The sequence below is a fragment of the Gobio gobio genome (genome assembly GCF_949357685.1).
Source record: "Gobio gobio genome assembly, chromosome: 14".
Lineage (NCBI taxonomy): Eukaryota > Metazoa > Chordata > Actinopteri > Cypriniformes > Gobionidae > Gobio > Gobio gobio.
In genome coordinates, this window is record NC_137107.1 from 47320009 (window position 1) to 47340612 (window position 20604).

The 20604-nt window shown below is 38.8% G+C and overlaps 2 protein-coding genes across 2 annotated transcripts; both read left to right on the forward strand.

Moving 5' to 3' along the window:
* Positions 1-886: 886 nt before the first annotated feature.
* On the forward strand, positions 887-17331 carry LOC307137132 (uncharacterized protein; the record flags this gene model as incomplete). Its single annotated transcript, XM_079834614.1, has 5 exons — positions 887-991; positions 1231-1350; positions 12822-12914; positions 13759-13906; positions 17325-17331. The coding sequence occupies exons 2-5, from the start codon at positions 1293-1295 to the stop codon at positions 17329-17331; spliced, it is 306 nt and encodes a 101-aa protein (XP_079690740.1). The 5' UTR covers positions 887-991; positions 1231-1292.
* Positions 17332-19138: 1807 nt separating this feature from the next.
* LOC307137477 (uncharacterized protein) lies at positions 19139-20304 on the forward strand. The gene is made up of 2 exons (XM_079835143.1): positions 19139-19365; positions 19703-20304. Exons 1-2 carry the CDS (start codon positions 19162-19164, stop codon positions 20129-20131), a joined length of 633 nt encoding a protein of 210 aa, XP_079691269.1. The 5' UTR covers positions 19139-19161; the 3' UTR covers positions 20132-20304.
* The last annotated feature ends 300 nt before the right edge of the window (positions 20305-20604 follow it).

Below are 20604 nucleotides of genomic sequence, written 5' to 3' on the forward strand. Positions count from 1 at the left end.
TATGTTCAAGTAGTCAACATGCTAGTCTGTTGTGGCTGTTTTCTTTTGTTTTTCATTTCCTCATTCAATTATATGTGGGAAATGAATGTGTAAAAAGTGAAGACATTGTTTTCTCCTCCATGCTCATCTCTATATCACCTATTCATTAACAACATGAATTCTTATTTCTGTGCCATAGTTATTATATTGATTAATAATAGATAGTTAGCTAATCTGTGTGCTCTGTATATGTGCATTTCTGAAATGCATAGCATGTACAAATCAATTTAAATTGTAATGTAGATGCATTTTCTGTGAAGCTGCTTTGAAATGATATGTATAAATCATAAATTTTGTAATGATATGAAAAGCGCTATAGGCTACAAATAAATTTGAATTTAATTTAATTTAATGCTTGAATTTAGTAAACATGAATCTTTATACTGCCCCCCCCCCCCCCCCCCCCCCCGGAAAAAAATGCCCCCCCAAAAATAATTATCACCAGCCGCCACTGCTCCTAATAAACATAAAGTCACAGTCTGATAAGCACAGTGAATTAAATCAGTTAATAATTAAACAAAATGTAATGCGCCTTGGAAGAACATTGTAGCCGGAGCTACTTCTCTCTTTTTATGTCTATGAGGAGTCACGCAGGTCCTCGGTTACTCCGGTTTGCCTAAAATAGTCCTAATATAAATACGTATTATAGGTGTACCGTAGCAGATATTTGAAGTTTGAATCTTTATCCCGAATCAAACCTATTTGGGGAGATAAACAGTGTTTGTATAATCTCAAATAATATAAAAGATCGTATCTTGGTTGTTTTGTACATAATCTATGGAGGTTAGATAGTTTAATAGTGACTATTTTCCGCCAGTGGAGGCGCTCGAGCAACCGAAGCAACGACACACATCGAGTCTAGAAGAAGAAGAGAAGTGAGCGAGGGAAGAACATAAACATGAGAAGTGGAACAGAGCCGCTCATTCTGCTCTAAATCTGATGTTTTCACACTGTGAGTACATTCATTTATCATTTATTTGGAGAAATCTAAATCCAAACGACTTAACGAGTCGGTTCATTTTGTGAATCTCTCAGAAAATAAGTGAATGGATAATTGAGAGTGATTGTGAGTGTGATGATCATCTGCTAAATGAGCAACAGCGACCACAATTCACACCTTCAGTCAGTGAAGTCGCTCCCACAGCCGTTCATGAGAGTTTAAATGCTGGGAATATTCCCATCTTCCCACAGGAGAAGAAGAAGCAAGCAGGAGGAATTACTCCAGAAGAAACTACAGACATACTATTGTAAAGATGGAGTTTGAGGAAGAACCCTGCAGAATAAAAGATGAAGAGACAGAGGAACACATAGGTTGGTTTTCCTTCATTCTCTTTAATGAGGAACATTAAGATGAAAACTGACAAATCCTCTTGAGACCCAGATGTAGATTTTTTTCCACTATAGTGAATTTGTCACATTAAGTCTGGATATCAAGAGCACATTCAGGGCTTCTCAGATTCCAAATGTTTGGAGGTTTCACATTGACAACTCCCTCTTTTCAACTTAAAATACTCTTTGATAAGTGTAATATATCATTTGAAACTGTCATGGGTTGACTTCTATTTATGTAAACTCACAATAATAAGAAAACAAATGCACTTTCTGCTGTCTATCTATAAAAAGAACCGAAACTCAGTGTATGCTTGCCTCACTGACATGAGAAATATATAAAGTTTGAAATGTCTACTTGAACAATGAACATATTCAAATAGAAAATAAATGCTCTCTGCTAATATAATCCATATGAAATGTTAATTTCCTTCTGGAGGCGCTATTTAGCTTATTGTTTACTAAAACCTAAGAATTAAATTTTATTGTGAGATGGACAATTGAGGGTGTTTTCACACTTGGTTCAAATGCCTGGACCGAATCGGAGTTCGATTGCTCCCCCTCTCCTCCTGCCCCCGCTGGACTGTGTTCATATCATATTTTTTGGGTCCGTACCGGGGTGCGTTTGCGTCATAAAAGCGGCAGCTGTTTACCCAGTTGTTTCGTAACGATAGCGAGCATGAAGACGACAAAATGCATAGCGTTGCTCACATCACTTTTATATTTTTGTTTTTGAACCGTTGGTTTTGTTTCCAAAGTTTCAGTACGTAATGACACTTGCGTCTATCTGCTGTAAATGTACTGCAAATGCTCTAAAGAACCCTGAAGACGAGCAGAAATGAGATCCACAGCTCTCTGCTTACAAGAAAATGAGTGAAACGCACACAAACACACATTTTTATCAAATCATACGTTATTAATAGCTGTTCACTTCCGTGATTTAGTACGATTGCGTTTACATCCGCAGCGAACCGTACCGGAGTTTAAACGGACTGAACCCCAGACCACCCATTTTAAGCGGAGTCAGGTTCGGTTCACGGGGGCACACCTGAGTTCGGAAGACAGCGTTCACATCATTCAAACGAACCAAACTCTGACGTCAATTGAACCCGGATGCGCATCAAAACTGCTAGTGTGAAAGCACCCTGAGAATCAAATCACTGAGTATCTGAAATTAGTGAGAAGTGCAGCTGTAATGTTTAGCAACGGCTCCGCCGTAACAGAGAGACATTTAAAATGACGGCATTCGTTTTACAAATAATTTGAATGGGATTTAAAAAACATATTGATAAATATTTTTCTAGTAATCTATAACTTCCAAAACTTAGCAGCATGAAAAACAATACTTTAAGTAAATTAGAATAAAGAGACAAATAAAATTAATAATTTAAGTTTTTTTTTTTTCAGGAAGGTCTAACATTAGTATTGAGGTAAGAAATACTAAAGAAACTTGATAAGGAATCAAATGTTAAATAATACAGGATGTCTTCCCTGATAAAATAAATGCAGATTAATCATTGCAATTAAGGTTAAAACTGACATTTTCTGCCCACAAAGTATGTCATATATACTGTTACACAACTGTCTCAACTGTATACGTTCACTTAAGGCCGACTGTGTTTACGTGCATACTCATCAGTACGGTACTTTACTTTTGTACATACTTTTGTGAGTATTTGACTATTTAAAGGGATAGTTCACCCAAAAATGAAAATGTGATGTTTATCTGCTTACCCCCAGGGCACAAATAAAGATTGCAGTCTGTCAGTTGTATAATGCATGTGATTGGTAGCAAAATCTTTCAGTAAAAAAAACGTGCATAGACATCCAAATTAAACCCTGCGGCTTGTGACGACACATTGATGTCTTAAGACACAAAACGATCGGTTCTCCCCTTCTCAACGCTCTCGTACTGTGTAATGTCAGCGCACCCTTCTCAGCCGCTCCAGCAACAGACGCAACCCGGAAAAACTATCGGTGTGGATTTTTTTGTTTTGTTCCACCAATCAGCTATTGATGCAAAACCGATGAATCAGTCGACCTCTACTTTTAAGTGTTAAGATGCTTTCTGAATTACTTTTTTCTTTACATCACATTTTTAGACCGGATGGAAGTGAATGAAGACAAACAGCATCATTTCAAAAATGAAGATGGAAAACTGACATATAAAAATGAAGAAGAACAACATCCGTTTCAAAAACCTCATGATTTCAAAAATGAAGATGGAGATGCAGTCACTCTGAGATGCTCTGAGTGTGGGATGTTTTACGTGCATGAATCAGAGCTTAAGAAACACATGAAATCTCACACTGGAGAGAGACCTTTGACATGCTCACAGTGTGGAAAGCGTTTCAAGCGCAAAAGTAATCTCAATGATCATCTGCGCCGTCACTCTGGACTGAGATCGTTCAGCTGTGATCAGTGTGAGAAAACATTTGTTCTGAAATCAGGCTTAAGAGAACACCTTAAAGTTCATTCTGGTGTGCAGCCTTACGTTTGTTCTTTTTGTGGTAAGAGTTTTTCACAACTGAACTCTTTAAAAGTGCATGAGCGTGTTCATACTGGTGTGAGACCTTATATGTGCTTTGACTGTGGGAATAGCTTTACTACAAAAGCACAGTTTAAAAAACACAAGAGAATTCACACTGGAGAGAAACCGTACAAGTGCTCACACTGTGGGAAGAGTTTTGCACGTTCAGGAACCTTGAAAGGTCATGAAAGAACTCACACTGGAGAGAAGCCGCACCAGTGCTCTTCATGTGGGAGGAGTTTCACCCAATTATCTCATCTTCGGACTCATGAAAAAAAACATTGCCCAAAGTTATCTAAGTGAGCCCAAAGTTTCCCATTGCTCAAAGTTCCCATTTAGCCATGCCAGTTTCCATTTGCTTTTCTGTTTTATCTGATGAGCATCCTGAGGTAACTAGTGAGTATGTCAGCTCCCGTCTGGATCCAGCCTCTTATGAAGACTTCAGATGACCAACACCTGTGAAGAGATGATGCAGAATCCTGGAGGACTTCGGATGACGCAGCTCTGAATCAATATGCACCAATACTACATTTTTCTATATAGACGATTTCATCGGATGCACGCGCGTTGCCACGTTACCCGCCTGACCCGACGTTAACTTTCGGTCTGTGTTTGTTTATCGGTCTGGCTAGTGGATCGTATGGCGCACTACTCAGTAGAAACACATTTTTGAAGTACTATTCTTGGATAACATGATATAAAGCAGAGAGCAAATGACACCAGCGCAAAAACAGTGAATGCCAAAAAGCCTTGAATGCTTCTTAAATATCCAGTAGAGATGTTCCGATACCCTTTTTCCCTTCCTGATACCAATTCCGATACCGAGTACTGATCCGATACCTGATTGTGTGTCTGTATATACTACTAGCCCTGTGTGAATTGCTAGAATTATTTTATGGTGTGCTTCAGGCATATCCCTTAATAAAACATGAACAAATACATAGTGAACTACTGTATTTATTATAGTATTTTTATTATCTGACATGCATTTGACAGTAATATTATTTATTTTGCCTAAGCGAAAAATAACTTCAAATGCAGCCACAAACTGATAAAGGTATTTTAGTTTTACAATATAACTGTTTAAAAAACAGTGCAACAAATAAATGTAGGAATATAAAAATGATATATTAATCAGAAAATAATCTCTTTACAACAAAACAAGTGAAAAATAAGCAACCATCTAGGCATTATTATTATTAGTAGAGACGTAGCTAAATCTACTGTACAACAGTGGCCTAATATATTCTGTCAATTTAAAAATAATGTAAACCAAACTTTTATTTTGATGGGTTGCTGTGAAGATATTTAGTGTCTGTGTTCCTTATATGACAGTTTTCTCAAATGAAACGGTTAAATTCTCATGAAGTGACAGTTTATGTCCTCATACAGTGACCATAGACTGGACGTAGAGAAACTGGGGGAGGTTGCCGCTTGATAGCGACACACGGCAGAGATTACAAAGATAGCAAGCGAGTGTCACGCGCCTGTGTGTGCACGGGGGCCCGCCATCCACACAGAGACGAAATACTGCTAAACAGTGTACATAGCCTACTGCTAACGCATTTTAATTTCTTCTTCGCTGCTCTAAACAGTGGTTGCTTGTGGCAACACAGCACAACTTCCTGAAGAAGAACCGCGCAGTGGTTAGGCAAAGCTCGCGGTCATAACTAGGTCTTGTTTAAGAAAATTGTATCGGATCGGTACATGGGTTCAAGTTCTCGCCGATACCGATGCCAGAATTTGTTGTGGTATCGGTGATATTTCCGATACTAGTATCGGAATCGGAGCAACTCTAATATCCAGTCTGACTGCATACAAGAGCAGTGTCTAATCTAATTTATTTTGCTTATCAGAAATATTCTACTCAAGACTAGAGGTAACTTATTCTTATACACATCAAGTGGTCGCCATCTGGTTAACTGATCGGATTTATGTTTCCCGCAAAATATTTAAATTAGGTATGTAATAGGCCATTATCACGGAGTGTAAAACAACTTTCACTTTATCCTTTATCAATGGCAGTGCCCATAGAGCACGGGATTTTTGTGATGCATTCATATACAATCAATCTCAAAGAGGGTACTTTGTCTACAAGTGTAAGTTTCCCAACATTTATTATGAAACAAAGAAATATGTTATTCTGACGCACTGCATGATTGAAAGGCGAGTGCACAAGCATTTATATAGGCTATTGTACAGAAAACGGCATTACACGGTCCTTAAAGGGTTAGTTCACCCCCAAATTGTATTTCTCACTTTCAACCCATAAGACCTTCATTCATCTTCGGAACACAAATTAAGATATTTTTCTTCCTAGTAATTAATGACAGAATTTTGAAACCGTCTGTATCCTAATAGGGATGGGCGATATCTTATTGTTTACTTTCATATCCAAAAACGTTTTTGTCTTACTTTTCATAACAAACTCAGACAAGCTCAGTACTGACTCATTTTCCATCAGTTTATTTTTGTGAATTGAAATGTGGGCAAAGGATTGTGGGTGATTTTAAGGCTGCGGAGGATACATCCGATGTATCCTTCAAAACAGGCCGAATGAAGTCTGAGAGTGCTAAATGTTACACAAGAGAATCCCTACTATCTCTTGTTTTGTTATTTATAATATATAACATCCTTGCAAATGTTATTTATAAAATAAAAATAAAATAAAATGGCTATTTTAAATTAAAAAAATCTTCAAAGAATAGTGCACAGATACCTCAAATGAAAAGATAATATAGTGCAAAATGAAAGCACAATTTTTTTCAATAAAGAAAATACTTCCAGTACAAGGCACGTAAACGTTTTCAAGTATAAAAGTTTCTTTACAGTTGTGCCATGATGCCATAGACGGTAAAAAGTGCAAAACAGTGCAGAACGCACCAAATTAGTTTCAGTTATTTTCTTAAAGGAGACAAAAGAATGCAAAGAACTGAAAAACTGATGTCTCCCTTCAGATAAAAAGCAACACAACAACGAATCTTTAAATCGGGCACTTGGGGATTTTGTGTTTACTGTTTACACTATTTGTCATTTGTTAGGCCCTAAAGATTATTCACCAGGAACACAAGCTTGTCCAAATTCTCTGGCTTCAACAGAGACCGGTGACATGTAACAATGTTACCACCAATGCTAAATGCCCTTTCTGAAGGAGCGCTTGTGGCTGGGATACAGAGATATTTCTGGGCCAGTCTTGCCACCCTTGGAAAATTTGCTTGATACAGCCCCACCAGTCCAGTGGGTCAGTCTCTCCATCAACCTGCAGGTAACTTTTAAGGTAACTTTTTAGCTCCACTTCGACAGCCTCTCTGTCAGCGAGAAGGGCTGTCTCATCAGAGGCCTTTTTGAAAAAGCTTTCCAGGCTCCGTTTCACTTTCTTTGATTGCCTCTCAACAGCTACTTCAGCAGCTTCAGCACCTTCAGCTGCAGTTTCTGTGCTTGTGTGTGGCTCTGTGACCGTTTCAGCTTGCACCTCCAACAGTGACAGAATTTCTGCGACTGCTCTGGTCTTGATGAACTCCTGGCGGTCATTAGCTATATATGCATCTTTAAACCGTGGGTCGACCAAGGAGGCCATATCCAGCAGATTAACCGTTTCTGGGTCTGAGTACTTCTCCTAGTACTCTAGGATGACTCTTTTCATGTCCTTGGTCAGCTCTGTGTCATCATCAGCTGTGGCAAGAACAGTGTTGTTAAAAAGGTGGAGAACAGGTTTGATGTACGACACACTGACATAATCTTCTCCAGACAGCGCATCTGTGAATTCCAGCTGTGGGCAGAGGGTCTTGCTTATACAACCCCAAATCAGAAAAAGTTGGGACAGTATGGAAAACGCTTTAAAGCCGCGTCTCTCTACCGTCTGAAAAGGAACCATATCCTTGCACAAGTAAACAATTATGGCCCTGGTAATTTCAATCCATCGCGGGCTCTTCCTACTGTAAGAAGTACCTTTTTCAAATGACTGTTGGATTGAGGTCTGTATCAGTTCCTGTTTTTTCTGTCCAGCGTTCTTTGTACTGGATCTCGGGGTTGGCTGCATTGCCTGTGGCAATGCTGGTATTCTGTTACATGCTTAGTTTTGAGGTGGTAAAACAGATTTGTCGTGTTACCCCTCTTTGCCGGAACTGTTGCCCCACACACTCTACAGAGAATAGTTTGTTGTGGTTCGTCGGAAGCCTTAAATCCGAACCAAGTCCAAATTATAGATGTTGCACTGGTCTTTTTCACCAGCTCCTCCGTTTCACTTTCAGCCATGTTTCCTCAAGATGACGACTATGATGACGCGCTGCAGCTCATGGCTCTAAATTTTGCGGGTAGATTGCGTCATCATGCATTATCACGATAGTGCAATATAATTCAAATCTCTATCGTAGGACAATTTTGTATCGTTTATATCGCATATCGTTCATATCGCCCATTACTAATATATACTTGTTATACTATATAGTCAATACTAGTTTTACTCTTAGTAGTTTTGCCGCATTCGACACCATAGATCATAAAATACTCTTAGATCGACTACAGAATTACACTGGTATTCAGGGACAGGCGTTAAAGTTTAGATTGTACCTATCAGACCGTTAACATCTTGTCTATTTAAACAGGGAAAATCTGAGATGATGTCAGTGAATTATGTAGTGCTGCAAGGATCTGTGTTAGGCCCTCTGTTATTCTCAATATATGTACTGACACTTGGTAATATTATAAGAAAACATGGATTTAGTTTCCACTGTTATGCCGATGATACTCAATTATATATTTCATCACGACCAGATCTCTAAATTATACCAACGACGGAAATAAGCACAGTTACAATAGCAAAATATGTGAGAGAGTGTTGCTATAGTGTGACGATATTGTATTTCAATAGATAGCACATCAAAGTGAACCCTTGTGCTGTGTTGAAAATGAATGGCCTGCAAAAAACTGCTTCTAAATCTCTCAATATGCTAGATTATCACCAAATATTGGATTCAATCTATTTCTCAGGTTTTGTATTTATTTTTGGATATGATCAATCGTAGGCCTAATTTATCTGAGCTAATGTACCTCAGTTTTTAAGTGAAAAAAACAAAAACAATATTTGTGGCTAATTTTGTCAGTTTTACTAAATAAATTGCATTGTTTATCACACTAGTTCGCGTTAATGCTTAACCAGGACATTTGTTTTGAAATGACAGATATACCATGTGACATTTTTATTTTACAACATTTTCTAAATGTGCTGCTGTAAATTATGCTAGTCTTTAGTGACAGAAATAACTATAGATTTAGGTAAATCACATCTGAATGGCAAACTGTTCATTTGTCTCTACGCTAGGGAAAAATAAATATACTGAAGTGTATTTGAAATACATTTATGCAACGTATACTACAAATACATTTACATATTTATGTACTTAATATGAATCCCATGCAATTGTACTTTTGGGATACTTTGGTTTACTTAAAGGTGGACATTTTTTTTTACTTAATGTACTTAAGTTATTCAGAAATAGTGCTAATGTCCAACTTAAGTTTAATTATAATATTTATATCTGTAAGTCTTAAGCATTATGTCAGTAAATATGTTAATGGTTTGTAGTATACTTAGTATGAAATTCATGCATTTTAAATACATTGGTGTAGTTTTTTCCCACCAGGGTATTTTGCACTCATTCCCACATTTAATCGATGTCTGATTACAGCAATCAATTCATTTAAACCATGAATAATTGAAAGTGATTGTAAGTGTGATGATCATCTGCTAAATGAGCAACAGCGACCACAATTCACACCTTCAATCAGTGAAGCCGCTCCCACACAGTGGTGGAATGTAACGAAGTACAAATACTTTGTTACTTTACTTAAAGCTACACTGTGTGATATTTTCCCCCATCTAGTGGTGAAAAGGTATATGACCATCCAGTGTATTTTAGTTTCTTTTTCTCTCAATTCCGATTTCGTTTCAACTCCTACGGTGGCCGATTTAGTCCAAGATTAACATGGCTTCCAGTTCGACCTCGTCCACATTCGACACGGTGCCTGTGGGATATTCTGTGCGCAGTGGGATGGTTGGAACTCAACTGGCCTAATTATTCGGCTAGAAAGAACTGCAGCTAATCCAGAGTGAACTTTGATGATAGTAATGTTTATTCAGTCATCCAATTGCAAGGCATAAACAGGTTTGCGTGGATATGTACATAAATGTGGTTTCTGTGAGAGAACAAATAAGGATGGTAAATATACATACACAGTCAAGAACTGTATAACTATACTTATACGTTACATTTGTATAATAAAACCGTAAACCAGAGCTTATTGTACCATATATAGGCGCTAAATGCAGCTGCATTAAAAGGAGCGGAGCTGCCGCTGCTAACAAGCGGTGTCCGGTTACAAAAGTGTGTGCGCCGCTTTAACGTTAGCACTGCAGTGCGCTCTGTATAACAATTGTTAATATGCCGATCAGACCTGATACATATTTCCATCAACATACATTACAAGCAAATATTTTCTAAAAACGAATGAACATTGTTGATAACAAAATAACTGAATGATTATTCAAATAGGTGAGCATTATGCTATTGTATGTTGACACAAAAATACTTCTGAGGTGACATCAACTGAATTACGCGATGACACACTCTGAAACACATCTACAATGACAATAACTATTATTACTTACGGAATTATTAACGCACAGAAATACCACACAAGGAAAAACAGACTTTTGAGGAATAAACAAGCCAGGAAAACTCCGTATAACTCTGTTACTGGAGCTGCTGAGATGAAAACTCTCTGCACATGCACCAGACAAGTCTGAACAAGTTGACGCGCACATGCGCGAGGCAGAGAATTTTGTACAGTGCCATCGAGTATTAAAACCGGTTAAAACGCGAAATGCGAAGCTTGAATTTACGGGTATGTCCCTCTTTGGCTAATGTACTTTCAAGATGGAGGGGCAACATGGCGACCACCGTTAGATCCCATTACCTTATGTATTTTCAATGGCATATTATTAACTTACGAGAATACTTTATTACTTGAAAGAAGTAAATATACATTAATGAGCACATATATTTTTGAAAGAACTAAGTGTTTTTAGCTAAGAATAGACTAAAAAAGTTACACAGTGTAGCTTTAAGTAAATTTTTCACGTATCTGTACTTTACTTAAGTAGAATCAATAGTGCATACTTTATACTTTTACTTTGTTACATTCTGCAGCAATTATTATACTTTCTACTCTACTACATTTCTACAACGTTTCGTCACTGATTTCATATGACACTGACAGTCCTATAAACAGTTAACAAAAAGTTACTTGCATTTTAGATACAATATATTGATACTGTTTTTGTTCTATTTCAGCAGCGAAAATAGTTCCAAACAAAGCAGCAACAGAGCGTTACTGAATGATTCGGTGTTTTGAATGAATCGGTTGAATCAAAGATTCAATGGCCGGTTCATTAACGACTGCCTCATTCTTGAACGAATCAGCTGTTTGAACGAATCGACTCAATGATTCACTCATTAATATCTGCCGCCACCTACTGGCAGTTAAGTTTCATATTAAAAGATTCTTTCCAACATTTCTTATTTGTATTCAAAAAAATATTTAAATCTCATAACATCATTTCATCAAGTGTAAATTATTTAATTTGATTGGTAACAGCCCTATATTGTCTTATTCTAATTCATTGTATTGATAAAATTTAAGAATATAAAAGGAAAGCAGAAGCATATCCTATGTTTAATAAGATTAGGGGAAAAATGCCCTTTAAATACGCAGATTTAAATATGCAGATTTAAATACGCCAAAGCTGTTCACTGAACACTATATAGTGAGAATATTGCTTCAGAATAATGATATTTAACTCTGCAGATCACCCTGATAACCAGAATTGTAAATCCGAATGTAAACTGGGCCACAGAGGGTAAGCACATTTACCCACATAACCCAAAACTAACTTAGTTAATATGCCTACGGCCTTTTTTTTATTTTTTATTATTAGAATATAGACATTAAGAGAATAAATTATGCAAGTAATTTTACTTTTAATACTTAAAGGTGAACTATGTAGGATTTTTGCAGTAAAATATCCAGAAACCACTAGGCCAGTGTTATATATTTTGTTCAGTTGAGTACTTAGAATATCCCAAATGTTTCCAACTATTTGTAAATCGTGAGAAATTGCTATTTTAACCAAGGAACCGGGACGTGTGAGCTATGCGTGTGAGGGAGTCGCCTGTCGATTGCGTCATATCTGCGTCACCCTCGGTTTCCGGTTTTATTCAGTGAAACACTTTACTCTCACTGCAGTGTGAACAAGTGTCATAGCAGCCGCCGAGCGAACGTCATAACTTCCTTTTCAACACACTCAGATATATCTAATACGATAAACAGAGTTGCGTTACCTCATACTCATGACTGGAAAAGAGGAAGTGGCGCCGGCAACCGTGTCATAATAAAAGTCCCGCCGGCGACTATGCCATAATAACAGTCCCGCTCTTCAATCGCTCCTGCGGCCTTGCTCAGCTCCACAACACTCGGTCCTGCTCTGCTTCACTACAGTAATGTTAATAATCGCATCCATGAACATGATTTCTGCCCGAGTCCTATCCTGACTGTTTTCCACCGGCTGTGAGGTGAAGACCACATGTCCCAAGATTCTGCGCTCAAACGTGCCGTCATCAAACTACGCCTTTGTTTTGAACAGGCGACCTCTAGTGGACGGAAAAGTTACATAGTGTAGCTTTAAAGTACATTTAAGATCAGGTACTTTTTACTTAAGTAGGGTTGTCATTGTGGTACTTCTACTTTTACTAAAGTAAATATATCTCTGGGTATTTGTACTTTTACTTAAGTACTGAGATTCAGTACTTCCTCCACCACCTTTCACAAGAGTTTAAATGCTGAGAATATTCCCATCTACCCACAGGAGAAGAAGCAAGCAGGAGGAATTACTCCAGGAGAAACTACAGACATACTATTGTAAAGATGGAGTTTGAGTTTGAAGAGACCAGTGTTGGGGGTATGTATTTTGTCATTTATGAGTTATGTAATCAGATTACTTTTTCAAGTAACCATTACTTTTAAAATTCACAACAAAATATCTGATTTACTTTTTCAATTAAGTAAAGCTAGTTACTTTGTTCTAATTAAGTAAAGCTAGTTACCCATTTATTGACGGACAGCTCACTTGTCCCAGAGTTGAGAGAAATCGTAAGTGCAGAGGCTTTGTGTGTGAACATGATGGTTATTGTAGTTCTAGACTAAATGTGAGCAGGCATTTACTCATCTCACTTGCACAAAGATTCAGTATTCCTCAAACTGAATAAAATCAGTCAAATGCTAAATCAGAATACTACGCAAACCTCCAATAATTAAATAAATATGTTGAATAAAACAAACATTTTTATGCATTTAATCTCACTTTATTGATCAGTTTGCTTGCTGTTGACCTTCGATGATTCAGTTAAACCATAAGCAAAAATTAAGTAAGTGTTAAACTGTTTTCTCCTGCGTCCTTCTGTTATCCAGAAGAGCTAAAAGTTTTGTTAGATTTGCGCCCTCTACTGTTCATTTCCTTCAGCCTGAGGCTTGTTGTATCAATTTTGGTGTGAAAGAGTCTTTACATTTGCACAAAAATATAACTTTTTTAAAAATAAAAATACGAAAGCAAACAAGCCCAGCCTAGATGTGCAAAAGTAACATTCTTTTAAAGTAACTCAATATTGTAATGCAATACTTTTCAAAGTAACTTTGAAAGACAGAGGAACAAGCAGGTTTTGCTTCATTCTCTTTAATGACTGATGAGGAACATTAAGAGGTAAACTTTGATAATTTGGGGCTCTCTGATTGTCTCTAATTTTTAGACTTCATGGAAGTGAATGAAGATAAAAGGCATCATTTTCAAAAGAAGATAGAAAATGGAGATGGAAACACAGTTTCACAGACTAAAAAGAATTTCACCCAAAAACAAGCTGGACAATCTGGAGTCAACAGATCTTTCACCTGCTCTCAGTGTGGAAAGAGTTTCACTCAGATAGGAAACCTTAAGACACACATGAGGATTCACACTGGAGAGAAACCGTTCACATGCTCGGAGTGTGGAAAGAGTTTCACATGTAAAGGAAACCTTAAGACACACATGAGGATTCACACTGGAGAGAAACCGTTCACATGCTCTCAGTGTGGAAAGAGTTTTATATCCCAAGGCGTTTTCAAAGATCATCTGCACCGTCACTCTGGAGTGAGATCATTCAGCTGTGATCAGTGTGAGAAAACATTTGTTGTGGAATCAAACTTAAGATCACACCGTCAAGTTCATTCTTCTGTGAAGCCTCACTTTTGTTCTTTTTGTGGAAAGAGTTTTTCACTGCTGCATCATTTACAAGTGCATGAGCGTGTTCATACTGGTGTGAGACCTTATGTGTGCTTTGACTGTGGGAAGACCTTTATTACATCAGCCAACTTAAAAACACACCAGAGAATTCACACTGGAGAGAAACCGTACAAGTGCCCAGACTGTGGAAAGAGTTTCTCTCAGTCAGGAAACCTGAAAGCTCATGAGAGAGTTCACACTGGAGAGAAGCCGCACCAGTGCTCTTCATGTGGGAAGACTTTCACCCATTCATCTAGTCTACAGTATCATAAGAAAAACCGTTGCCAGAAGGCGTCTAAATGAGCAAATGTTCATGTTCGGATCCACCACTTACAAATAATACACTTTCAAGTAAATAATTTGACATTCAGATTCAGCAAAAGCTGTAATTTTGGAAACCATAGTGAATTAAGATGGTAATTTGCTAAAATTAGTAGTGAAGTTTGATCATTTGTCAAAGGACATTTTGGCAGGGTCAGTAATAGTTCATGAAACTAGTGTTGCTGTAAAATGTTGTCATTTATGAAGAGATATGTTTTGTTCCCTTTCGTATTGCGTATGGGAAAACTCCTTTTCTCGAGAATATGAAGCAAAAACTTTATTCTATAAAGTGTCTATGTAAAACGCAGTGCCGCTGCACAGCCAATAGACCAGCGCGAGCTGCACGCTGATTGGCTGTGCAGTGGGAACTGCATGAACCTATGGCGAGGCAGCAGAGAGAGTGAACCAATAGGGGTCGCTAGAATTCCCGCTGAAAAAGGTCTCTAGAATTAGCATATCTAAGGCTATAAAAGACCGTGTTTTGCCATAGGAAATCAGATCTAATCTCCTTCAGCGAAACCTTCGTTGACCTCCGGAAGTGAAGCCCCGCCGTCGAACAGCACTCAGCGGAACTTCTCTGCAGCCCTGAGGACGTCGGATTCCCGCTCGGTCTCCGCCTTCAGACGCCTGCTGTTCCAGCTGCACCATTCGGCGATATATCCTTTATTTCTGTCTGTGTTATTTGTGTGTGTTGCCGCTGCAACCCACCTCAAAAAGAGCGCGAGCGTTGTTACAAATGCCTCGCTTTTCCTGCTCCTCGTGCCGAGCACCTCTCCTCTGCGGGGACCGCCACATCATCTGTGTGGCATGCCTCGGACGCGAACACGCTGAGACTGCACTCAACGAGGGCGGCTGCCCCGAGTGCAACGAGATGGCTCTGCAGACCTTTCGGGCTCACCTCGCCAGCTTCAATGTCTCCGCCCCGACCGCGTTCCTCTGACCGCACAAAAAGAAGCGTCGCAACCAGAGGCCACCTGAGCGTTCGAGCGACTGCACGCCGAGTACTTCTCCACGTGCCTCGCTCTCCCTGGTGAAGTTCACCCAGGAGGAACAGCGCCCCTCACCTGCAGTGGCCTGTTCTGTCTCTTTCGGTGGACCAGTAGGTGATGAAGAAGAGGGGGAGGACAGCCTTTCACTGACTGCATCTGGCAGCGAGTGGTCAGACTCTGTCTCGGAGCCCGCTTCGATGCAGACTGCCACTAACGCTAGAGCCAGCTTTGACACGGAGATGATCCGAGTGCTCACTAAGGCCGTGGAGGACCTCGGGCTCCACCGAGAAGTGCTCGCCTTCCTTCAAGAGCTAATGGACGCGGGTCGTTCCCCCTCCACGCTCAAAGTGTACGTTGCCGCCATAGCAGCTTATCACGCTCAGGTCGCGGGACAATCACTGGGGAAAAGCGAACTTATAGTACGCTTTCTTAAAGGGGCCAGAAGGCTGAAAGACCTTACTTGCCCTATAGGCATTAAAGCCCATTCAACTAGAGGCATGGTCTCATCATGGGCATGGTCACCGATGCGTCTGGTCTCCCTGTTATTCATACATGATAAGTTCTCACAAGCATGTTGGAGCTTTCATAACATGTGTTACACTATATATCTATGTGCGGTCATGATTCTATATCATATGACCCGATTCTATCCGGCCTATATACTCTTTATGTCCTCTCAAGAGACCCACTTTGTTGGTCTCCTGTGACTCACTGTTACCCATCTTACGTGCCTCAGGCCATTGGGTCAGTTAAGCACGCACAGCGTTTTAAATTGGGTTCCCATACGCAATACGAGAGACCTCTCGAAAGGGAACGTACTCGGTTACTCACGTAACCTCGGTTCCCTGAGAGAGGGAACAAGTATTGCGTAACGCGCCGTGCTTGTGCTTCTCAGGGTATTGCTTCAGTCGATTTTTAACCTGATTTCCTATGGCAAAACACGGTCTTTTATAGCCTTAGATATGGTAATTCTAGAGACCTTGTTCGGCGGGAATTCTAGCGACCCCTATTGGTTCGCTCTCTCTGCCGCCTCGCCATAGGTTCATGCAGTTCCCACTGCACAGCCAATCAGCGCGCAGGTCTATCGGCTGTGCAGCGGCACTGCGTTTTACATAGACACTTTATAGAATAAAGTTTTTGCTTCATATTCTCGAGAAAAGGTGTTTTCCCATACGCAATACTCGTTCCCTCTCTCAGGGAACCGAGGTTACGTGAGTAACCGAGTACGTTTTTTTAAGGAGTTAAATTATTTTTTTATTAATTATGCATGAGCACAAACAGAAATGATGCACTGAGAACATTTTGAAAATATATTCTTGCATTTAAATATTTGTTTTTACATTTAAAGAAATGCTCTGTACATTTTGAGACTAAGAAAAATAAAAAGTAACACATGACATGACTTGATGAATAAACTTGTTTACATGAAATCAAGGGAAACGTCTCGGGATACTTGACTATAACCGCTTGTTCTTTCCAACGTGATGATGTAATGCGTGATGCATCGTAGAGGTAGTGCAAGATGAGCATTTGTGGTTAAAAATAAATATCTTTATTTATTTTTTATTTATTTATTTTTCTTATCTTTATAAAAAGGCCAATAGTTTTGTTAGATAAGACCCTTATTTCTTGGATGACATGGGTGTGAGTAAATTATCATAGAATTTAAATTCTGGAGTGAACTAATCCTTTAAGCGCCAAAAGTTATAGTGTATCTTTAACTGATTTAATTCACTGTGTTTATCAGACTGTGACTTTATTTTTTGGGGGGATAAATCTAAATCAGACAACTTTAGGGTGACCACCATCAAACAAACCAAATGTGGGACAATTACTAAGTTTGTGTGGGACAATGTGGGACATGCTACCGACACTAAAACATAACCTGAAACTGTTACACAATGTCTATCTAACTTAATAAAAACATATGTATTCTTCCTTTCAGATGACAAAAATACTTTGTTCTTTAGTCCCTTCCAGAAAACACCATTACATCACAATGTAACATTGTACATGTCATTTAAATTCAACATCACTGAGCCCAAAGGCAGCAGGCATCAGATCTGACCAAGTCCAATAATGAACGAATAAAATATAAAGCAACATGAAATTAGTTCATTGACAGTCTTATATATTATATTATATATTAAGAATATAACCAATTTACCGAATTATCCATTCGTTTTCTACATGGAACGAATCCGCTCCACATTTTGATTGAGAGCCGTCACAACCTACTAGTGACCGTGTTTACTCCTTTCTTTTCAACCATTGGATAGGATTTTAAAAACAGCTGTTGTTGTATTTGTGAAAGGCGGGATGTTACGTCTGACGAAGCGCTGTTAAATATGTCTAGGTGAAAAACGATGCCTCAAAAAGAATAAATGAAATGCTTTCTTAAAAAGGCAAAAGAACGCTTGCATGTTTTCTTAATATGATAATTAAAAACCAACAGACTGATGAAAATGCGGGACATTTTCTCAATATGCGACGTGCGGGACAAGGGGTGAAAATGCTGTGCGGTACAACGCAAAGCGGGACGGGTGGTCACCCTAGACAACTTGCTCAACGCAATTTTGGAGTTTTTAAGTCTTAATATCTCTTAACTCACTTTTTTAATTAATAATAGTTGTACAATCTAACTTTAAAATTAAGTCAAAATTTATATTAAAATCAACAAGATTAGTAATCGCTCCACTGGTGCCACAGTAAAATGGCTGCCCAGCTGTGTGTTCACAGTGTGTGTGTGTTCGTGTTCAATACTCACTGTTGGCACACTATCCCACTATCCTAAGTCACATTTCACTTTAAAACGGCAGATGTTTTTCTATGTATATTTAAAGAGGCGATTCCTCTCATAATATGGACTCTGACAAACTCATCCCTGAGAGAAGATGAAATTGAGCAGGAAAAGTGAATGTGTTCTGTGTCTGTGGCAATTCAACAGCAGTACTTGTTTTACAACAGCTAGTATAAGGTTTAAAATTATTCCTACACTGGTTATACCTTGTATTTTGACAAACAATTTGGTTAAAAAAGTAATAAATGTATCTCTTTGTGTTTTAAGCCTACGTTGTGTCGTCTCAATCCTCTCAATAAATTGCACTAGCTTCTCTATTTGTAGTTATGGCAGCGCCACAGATGTTCCTCTAGTCTAGAGGCCGCCATTTGCTTTTTTCAACTTTCAACCTCGTGATCTTGTTGAATCCATCGTGATTGATAATTAGCCTGTACAAGTTTTTGTCCAAAATTTACAAATATTTATAGAAATAGAGCGAATACATTATGAAATCCACCTTACAAACTGTGTTTTTGTCTTATCCTGAAGCACTGCGGTACGCCTATAATACGTGTTTATATTTATATTCGGACTATTTTAGTCCGCAACCGCCGCGGAGAAACCGAGTACCTGCCTGAAGCGCCGGTTATACTCGCGCTCCTCCCCCAAACGGACGAGGCTAGTCGACGCGCGCGCCGTTGTTGTATTCTGTGAAACGACAGGGGGCGACTTGGAGTAATTGTTCTTAAATCCGTCGAAAGCAGGAGCGAAGAAGTAGTTTACCGGAACAACAACACAGGTGAACATGGCGTCCCGCGTGGAGTTGCTGAATGCTGAAGAAGAGTTGTTGTGTATGCTGATGTTATCAAAAAGACGAAGGCGAAGAAGATGGAATGTCTGTCCATTACATACTACCAGGGAACAAGATGGTGAATATAATACTCTAGTGACAAAAATGCGTGCATTGGACGAAGAAATGCACTATGAAATAGTTTCAAATATGGAAGAGGTAAGCAATATTACATTCATCATAAAAAAAAAGTTTAGTACGGAATTTCTCTTTTTGTGTAATTGAATTACAGTTCGTTCTGACGTACTTGTAACACTGTGTAAACTGTAAAGAACAATTCTATATAAAACAATAGGCTAGTGGATTTTACAGCTTGCTTCAACATGTAATACAACATAAGACAATTTTTTGTTGCATTTTCTACCTTAGAATTCCTTTGATTGAGTGATATTGTAGAGTCATAGATTACAGTGTATGGTACACATTCAGTAGCCTTCTACAAAGAAATGTGTTTAAACTGTTTTTAATTAATGTTTTGCCTATTGATTGTTTAAAGGAGGAAGATGAACAGACACAAGAGAGGTTCAGTTCCACGGGAACACCGTCACCTGGAACATCTGAACCTCCAGCATATTCATCTGGAACACCAGAGACGACTTCGGACAGCTCCCCACCTACCCCATCACCACCTCACATCTCCCCACTTACTCCACATATTCCACCATCTCCAACTCCATCTCTGCCCTCCCAGCAAACTCCAAGAAACGACATCTTCCAGTCACCATGTGCTTCGTCACGAAAAAGAAAGCGGAACACTGAAGATATACTGTTGAAAAGATTGGAGAGGCAACGTGCCTTGCAGCAGGACAACAGCTTTGCTGTGGTTATGGCTGACATGCTGGCAAAAGTGGACCCAAAGAAGAAGCTTGAAGTAAAGTGCAAGCTGAATCAGGTGCTTTTTGAAGCACTGAGGGATGATTCATAGACCTTTTCTAGCATCTTTGGCCCAAGACATTTTAAGTATTTTTTTTTTTATTGTGTGTGAAGATTTGTTTGCATGTAAGTGTATTTAAAATTAGAATTTATTTGGAAGAGTGAACAGTGTTTTCTTAAAGTTATTTATATGTATATGTCTTCAACAATAAACTGCTTCATTACACTGGTGGTGTCAGACAGTGATTACCTCATTCTTTTGTCTCTATACATAAAGAATCATTTGCATTGATGGGCATCCATCCATCCGTCCAACCATCCATTCCTTTTGTGAATAGGACCTTAGAATACACTTGCATTAAGCACCCAGTTTGCACTTGTCTTAAGTAACTGCTTACATTTTCAAAATGAGCTTACACTAACTGAAATAGAACCTTTGATAAAATAAGGCATGTTTTATAAAAACTAACTGTACAAAGAGGCTTCATTTAGTACATTAGTTCACAAGACGCTTTCTACAGCATT